This window comes from Trichechus manatus, unplaced genomic scaffold, assembly GCF_000243295.1.
Source record: "Trichechus manatus latirostris isolate Lorelei unplaced genomic scaffold, TriManLat1.0 scaffold00069, whole genome shotgun sequence".
Classification (NCBI taxonomy): domain Eukaryota; kingdom Metazoa; phylum Chordata; class Mammalia; order Sirenia; family Trichechidae; genus Trichechus; species Trichechus manatus.
The window spans coordinates 13654730-13662122 of record NW_004444005.1 but is presented as its reverse complement, the minus strand read 5'-3'; the positions used below and the strand labels follow the sequence as shown (position 1 = coordinate 13662122).

At 63.4% G+C, this 7393-nt stretch overlaps 1 protein-coding gene across 1 annotated transcript in view; it reads left to right on the top strand.

Annotated features, from left to right (window-relative positions):
• Nucleotides 1-7393, top strand: part of PLXNB2 (plexin B2) — a 20747-nt gene that overhangs the window by 2022 nt on the left and 11332 nt on the right. Inside the window, exons 2-8 of the mRNA XM_012556579.2 lie at nucleotides 2818-3900; nucleotides 4280-4462; nucleotides 4551-4679; nucleotides 5214-5314; nucleotides 5967-6093; nucleotides 6318-6471; nucleotides 7226-7340. Of these exons, the coding sequence (XP_012412033.2) occupies nucleotides 2818-3900; nucleotides 4280-4462; nucleotides 4551-4679; nucleotides 5214-5314; nucleotides 5967-6093; nucleotides 6318-6471; nucleotides 7226-7340 (1892 nt within the window). The remainder of the gene's footprint in view (nucleotides 1-2817; nucleotides 3901-4279; nucleotides 4463-4550; nucleotides 4680-5213; nucleotides 5315-5966; nucleotides 6094-6317; nucleotides 6472-7225; nucleotides 7341-7393) is intronic.

Below are 7393 nucleotides of genomic sequence, written 5' to 3'. Positions count from 1 at the left end.
GGCCCCGGGAACATTCCATTCATTTTCCGCTCACCGCGGCCGGCCGGAGCGGGAGCCTAGCGAGTGGAGCCTGGGCCTGGGCCGCAGCCGCAACGGAGCGAGCGGAGCCTGGGCTGGGTGCCCAGGGAGCAGGCTCCGCGGGCTCCGCGGGCAGCAACGCAGGGACTCTGGTGAGCCAGGGGTCGGCTGGGCTTGGGGCCAGGGGCCCGGAGGTGTAGGAGGCCCGGGACGCCGCCCCGTCCCCCGCCACCCGCGGCTGGGTGGACTTTGGCCTCTATGGGCCAGTGCCTAGGGGAAGGCGGGGCGGCCGGGCAGCGGGACCCGCCCCCAGGACAGACTTGAGGGACAGGCAACAGGTCGGAGGGAGGGGCCCGCAGGAGGCCCGGGGGACTGGGGCCAAGGCTCCCATGCCCCCAGGCCTTGCTTGTCCAGGGGAGGCCCCATCCTGTTTTGTGGAGCCTAGGGTGACTGGCAGCGCATTCTGGGGCACCACATGGGGTGCCCCAGTCCTGACGGCTTGTTCTGCCTTCCCTGGTTCTGACAAAAGCTGCCATCTTCTCGACCTGACACCCTCATCTTGGTGTAGTTGGGTCACCCTGGCTCCTCGCACCCACCCCCCGGCACCTCCCCCGCACTGCCCAGCCCAGGCAGACACGCACACGCACTCCTGCTGCGCACTGCTCTCCCTCCAGGCTGGACCGTCCAGCTTCCAGGGTCCCCAGCAGCTGAGTAAGAGCTGAGCACTCTCCCTCCCAGGTCAGGAGGGTGGGTGTGTGCAGAAGCGGCTGGAACCCCCCTTCACTGAGCTGTGGGGATTTCCTCAGGGGCATCAGACAGTGCCTTCCTGGCTAGAGGCCATAGGTCACTTCCAAAAAGATGCACAGACTCTGGCTGCTGCTGGCCTGGAAAGCATCTGGATAGGTGCCCCCTCTTCCCCAGAGCCATTCATCTGGTCCCTGCCAGGCCCTGCAAAGCCGAGGGCTTACTACTTTCTCGGGCTTTGCTTCTTTCTGTGGTTGCACATCCTCAGATGGTTTGAGGAAGCTCTGAGAGTCAGAATAGGGATGCAGGAGGGGGATGGAGAACAGCCAGGAGGTTCCTGGTAGCCCAGGCAAAGAAAGGAGCAGGCTTGGAAACGCCAGCCAGTCCCAGAAAAGCCGCTTGCCCCCATGGAGCTGAGCAAACCCCTCCGCCTTCCGGAGGAGACAGAAAATAGGTGGGGTTGGAGGGGTGCGGGCAGGCAAAGGGGTGAAGAGATGCAGTGCCCAGCGAGAGCCGTGCGGGGTGATGGGTGGTCAGGGTCACCACCTGCACTAGCCACGTGCCTCACTTTCTTCCCCTGAAAAGTGGGATAATAACAGTGGGAGAATAGAAGCAGACCCTCAATGGGATGGACTGACACAGTGGCTACAACAGTGGGCCGTGTTTCATTCTGGGGACACAGGATCTGTACGAGTCGGAGCAGACTCAACGGCGCCTGATAACAGTAGCAACTCCTGAGGACTGTCGTGGGCTTGGGGGAGAAAGTCCACGGGAAGTGACCAGGTCAGGCTTGGCCCGGGCAAGTCCCTGTAGATGTGGGCCACTGCCAGGTGCACCCAGGCGTGACCATCACAGGGCGATGTGACTTGTTTCCTTGTGTTTGCGTTTGGTAGCTTGCTGCCACATTTATGCTAAAAACGTGGTCAGAGTGTTCTGGGAGGCGATGTTTAAGGGGCCTCGAAGGGTGCAGGGTTGGGGCCGTGCACATGGAGTTTGGGAGGCCAGGGCCGAGTCCAGAGTGGGGTTCCACACATGCATCGGGAGATGGCCATAGGAGGGTGTGGCGGAGAGGCTGCAGCTGGGACTCTGACAGGGATAGAGCAGGGTCTGGAGGGTCAGGGTTGGGGTGCAGGGGTGTCTGGTCAAGGCAGGATGAGAACTTGAGGCAGAATGGCCCTGCCCGCCACTCATTCCTGGCTGTCCCTAAAATCCTGGTGCCCCTAGATTAGGGAGGAGGGAGGAGGGCCCACATGTGTTTGGGTCCCCATACGGGACTTTGAAACATTTCCAACTGGGGGACCCTTGGCCCAGCCTCAGCCTTAGCAGCTCACCCCACTCACACGTCTGCCCTTGTCCACACGGCGCCCACAGACACATGCTCACAGACAGGGCTGAGGTCCAGTGACCCCATGGCACAGACACAGGTCTCCCCCAGACCTCCTGTGTCCTGTGTGCCCCCAGTCGGGTGAGGAAAGGGCCAGGGGAAAAAAAGAGAAGTGGGCCGGGTGGCGGCTGTGGTGGGAGTGGTCTGGTGGGCAGCTATAAACAGCATGTTTGCCGAGCCCGGCTAGCTCTGTCCCCAGCTCCCTCTGAGCTGCAGCTTTGGTTTTCTCTGTCGCCTGCAGCTGCCCTGTGTGTGGACAGTCAGGTGTAGCATAGATGTGTGGTCTACCTGTACGTACCTGCACAGCCTACTGATTAGGCCAGGCCTGTGCTCTGGGGGTGTGATCTGGGGGTGGGGAGGGGGCATGGGTGAGTGCCTGGGACCCTTCCTGGAGGCCGCACTCAGGTGCCTGGGGATGGACTTCCAGGAGGTGGAGACCAGGGTGTGGTCCTCCCCAGGGTGACTGAGCCTATAGTGTGGGCAGCCGTGATCCTTTGGTCCCTGGTCGTAGGTTAGACTACAGGTTGAACTTTTCCTTGGAGCTCTCTAGAGGGGAGTGGGTGTGTCTGGCTAGATGTACAGGCCATGTCAGGCAACCCCGGCCGTCCCCAGCCTGTGTCTGGAGAGGCTCTCAATGGGCCTGCTCTCCCCTGACCCTCTCTCTCCCGCAGGGTGCCAGGGTGATGGCGCTGTGGCTCTGGGCCCTGACCTTCCTGGGCCTGGTGGGCTCCAGTGTGGGCCTGCGGTCCCGCAAGCTTGACTTCTTCCGTAGCGAGACAGAGCTGAACCACTTGGTTGTGGACAACGTGACAGGCGGGGTGTACCTGGGGGCGGTGAACATGCTCTACCAGCTGACCGCCGACCTGCAGCTGCTGCAGCAGGTGGCCACGGGCCCGGCCCTGGACAATAAGAAGTGCACGCCACCCATCGAGAAGAGCCAGTGCCACGAGGCTGTGCTCACAGACAATGTGAACCAGCTGTTGCTTCTGGACCCCCTCGAAGGCCGCGTGGTCGAGTGTGGCAGCCTCTTCAAGGGCATCTGCGCCCTGCGGTCGCTCGGCAACATCTCCACGTGCCTCTTCTACGAGGACAGCAGCGGCGAGAAGTCCTTTGTGGCTAGCAACGACGAGTCTGTGGCCACAGTGGGGCTAGTGAGCTCCACAGGCCCTGGCGGTGAGCGCGTACTCTTCGTGGGCAAAGGCAACGGGCTGCACGACAACGGCATCATCGTCAGCACCCGCCTGCTGGACCGCACCGAGAGCAGGGAGGCCTTCGAGGCTTACACAGACCACGCCACCTACAAGGTCGGCTACCTGTCCGCCAACACACAGCAGTTCGTGGCCGCCTTTGAGGACGGCCGATACGTCTTCTTTGTCTTCAACCAGCAGGACAAGCACCCGGCCCGGAACCGCACGCTGCTGGCACGCATGTGCAAGCAGGACCCTTACTACTACTCCTACGTGGAGATGGACCTCGAGTGTCAGGACCCCGGCGACCCTCAGGCCCCCACCTCTGGGACCTGCCTGGCGGCCTCTGTGGACCCGGGCAGGACACTCTACGCTGTCTTCAGCAGGGACGGCAGGAGCGGAGGCGGTGGGGGGCTCCATGCTGGCTTCTGCCTGTTTCCGCTGGACGAGATCCACACCAAGATGGAGGCCAACCGCAACGCCTGCTACACGGCCACCCGGGAGGCGGGCCACAACCCCTTCTACAAGCCCTTCCACGGCGATATCCAGTGTGGCGGCCACGCGCTGGTACGTGGCCCCGATGCCAAGCCTGGGGAGCGCACATCTGTGTGTGGGTCTGCGTGTCAGCAAGTGTGAGCGTGTGCTGGTGTGTCTGTGCCCCCGTGGGGGGGGCGTGCCGTGCATGCCCACCTCCAGCTGGGGACCGGTGTGAGCACGTGTGTGGGCCACTGTGCCTTGACTGGCACGAGCTTGCACACGTGAAAATGCCCACTTCTCTGTGGGTCTTCCAGTCATATGTCCAGGGCCCCACTTGCTGGGCACTGGGCATGCAGCCTTGAGCAGTTAGGGAGGATCCTGGCCCATGTGGGCTCTTGATCCCGGTGGCATGGGAGGGGCCCCCCGCGGCATGGAGTTCTGTACCTGCCACTGATGCCAGGGTCTGCAGGGTGCCAGCGAGAACTTCCCCTGTGGCTCGGAGCACCTGCCCTACCCACTGGGCAGCCGTGACGGACTCATAGCCACAGCCGTGCTGCAGCGAGGTGGCTTGAACCTGACAGCTGTGACGGTGACTGCCGAAGACAGCCACACCATCGCCTTCCTGGGCACTTCCGACGGCAGAATCCTCAAGGTGAGGCCGGGGCCAGGGGGGTGCCAGGGGAATGCTCCGGAAGGCAGCACATCGAAGCCACCAGACCCTCACACCCGCCTCGCACCAGGTGTACCTTGCTCCAGACCACACCTCCGCAGAGTACGGCTCTGTCCTTGTGGAGATCAACAAGGGGATCAAGCAAGACCTGGTGCTGTCTGCAGACCTGACCCAGCTGTACGCCATGACCCAGGACAAGGTATGGAGGCAGCCCTGAAGGGAAAGGAGGATGCGATGGGGGCAGGTGCCTGGGTGGTGTCTCCATCCTGTCTCCATAGCACCCCCGTCTGTGCGACTTTGTCTGTCTATCCTATGTCTTGACTGCATCTCTCTTTCTGGCCCTGCCTCCACCTTGTTCTGAGGAAGGGATCTGGGTCAGTGCTGTGCGTGGGCGTACCCTGGGGGTAGATGGGCATGGGGAGGGACCCTGTGCAGCCTCAGGGAGCTGGGCACTTCCTCAGTGGCTTCTAAGGGGGTAGAGGTGGGCCAGGTGCCCGAGCTTCATGGGGAGCGTGTTGGGTGGGTACAGGAGCCCCTTAAGCTTTGGGGGCACCTAGAACGTCCAAGAGCCTCTTGCATGGAGGGTCAGAGGGCCTGGGGAGGACATGGGAGAGGGTCCATGGCCAGCACCCCCAGGTTCCCTGGGGCCCAGACCCATCTTAAGTCCTGTCCCAGGAGCCGAGGCCTGTCACCTCCAGTCACTGCTGTCCTCCTCTCGGTCCCTGCCCCCCAGGTGTTCCGGCTCCCTGTGCAGGAATGTCTAAACTACGTAACCTGTGCGCAGTGCCGCGACTCGCAGGACCCCTACTGCGGCTGGTGTGTCGTCGAGGGACGGTGAGCGCCTGGTCGCAGCCTGGGGTGGGTGGGCGCTGTACACGGGGCGGCATCTGATAGCACAGCCCTGCCCTGGGGTCCTGGGGAACATGCCCCACACTCTGGGAGATCTGGGGGGGACACAGCCCTGCCTTGGGGTACGGGGGGATATGGCCCCACACTCTGGGAGATCTGGGGGGGACACAGCCCTGTCTGGGGTCCTGGGGGGATATGGCCCCACACTGGGAGATCTGGTGGGGGACAGCCCTGCCTTGGGGTCCAAGGGGGATATGGCCCCACACTCTGGGAGATCTGGGGGGGACACAGCCCTGCCTTGGGGTACAGGGGGGATATGGCCTCATACTCTAGGAGATCTGGGGGGATGTAGCCCTATGCTGGGGTCCAGGGGGATATGGCCCCACACTCTGGGAGATCTGGGGAGACACAGCCCTGTCTGGGGAGACACAGCCCTGTCTGGGGTCCTGGGGGGATACGGCCCCACACTGGGAGATCTGGGGGTATGTAGCCCTGCCCTGGGGTCCAGGGGGGACATACCCCACACTCTGGGATCTAAGGAGGGAACACGACCCCACCCTCAGGGTATGGGGAGAACAAGACCCCACCTAGGGGCTGAGGGATGCCAAGGCTGAGGCTGCTGTCCCCTACGCCACAGATGCACCAGGAAAGCCAAGTGCCCGCGGGCCAAGGAGACTGGCCACTGGCTGTGGAGCCGGGACAACTCCTGCGTGACCATCACCAGTGCCCAGCCGCAGAACATGAGCCGGCGGGCCCAGGGGGAGGTGTGCTGTGGGCCAGGTGCTATCAGGGTGGGTGGGCCGTGATCATGCTATGTCCCTCCTATGACCCTGCTGGGCCCCTCTTGGCCTTGTGACCCTGGAATTGTAGGTGTGACAGAGGTACAGAAAGGCCTGTTTGGGATGAAGCAGTCAGGTTCCAGAGGCTCCTGGGTGGGGGTCAGGCTGTATACACGTGGGTGGGTCCCAGTGAGCTGCTCATCCCCCAGGTGCAGCTGACGGTCAGCCCTCTCCCCACCCTGAGAGAGGAGGATGAGCTGCTGTGCCTCTTCGGTGACTCGCCTCCACATCGCGCCCGTGTGGAGGGTGACACCGTCGTCTGCAACTCCCCGAATGTCATTCCCAGCACACCGCCTGGCCAGGGTAAGCCTCCACCACCCCACACCATGAGGGTCACAAACAGCCTCCCAGGCACAGGGCCACTGGGGGTCCACCAGGGCAGGTGCATATGGCGCCTCTTGAGCCGGCGAGCACAACACGTCCCTCCCCGTGTGGCTGCCTCTCACCCCCAGGCCGTGGGGCGGGGGCCCGCGGCTGAGCCCCTCGCCCCTTTGTTCCTCTGCGGTATTTGCGGCACACAGCTCTGTTTGTGGCACACAGCTTGGTGCCAGGCTCCAGGCACCGTCCTTGCAGCTCCCCTCCCCCACTGGCCTGAGACCGGCAGGGCTGTCCCGGGAGGGCCCGAATGTGGGCCAGGGAAGCAGGGGCAGGGTCTTACAGTGACGTGGGCAGGGGCCTGGCAGTCCCTGTGCCTCAGACACATAAAAGCCACTGCCCTCAGCGCCGACGGGGACAGAGACAGGCTGCTACAGCACAGAGCTCTAGGGAGAAACAGGAGCCTCGTCCTGGGGCCCCCTAGATCTGATAGTGGGGGAGTGCAGGCAGGGGGCCCAGATCTGATAGTCGGGCGGGTGCCAGAGCTGATAGTAGAGGGACCCAGCTGGGCCAGAGTGAGAGTAGGGGTGGGGGGCACCAGTGTTAGGCCTCGACCTCTGGTCCCTGCACCTGCAGCCCATCAGGAGCTGGGATGGGAGAGGGTCTGGGGGGGGTCCCCCTCTCTGGGTGCTTTCTGCCTGCAGCCACAGTCTTACATGGTCCCTCTGCCATTTGTCTGCAGACCACGTGACTGTGAGCATCCAGCTCCTTCTCCACCAGGGCGACATCTTCCTCACCTCCCACCTGTACCCCTTTTACGACTGCCGTTCGGCCATGCATCTGGTGGAGAACCTCCCGTGAGTGCCACCCACCCTCCACTATCCACCCTCCACCTAGCCCCTGGCGCCAC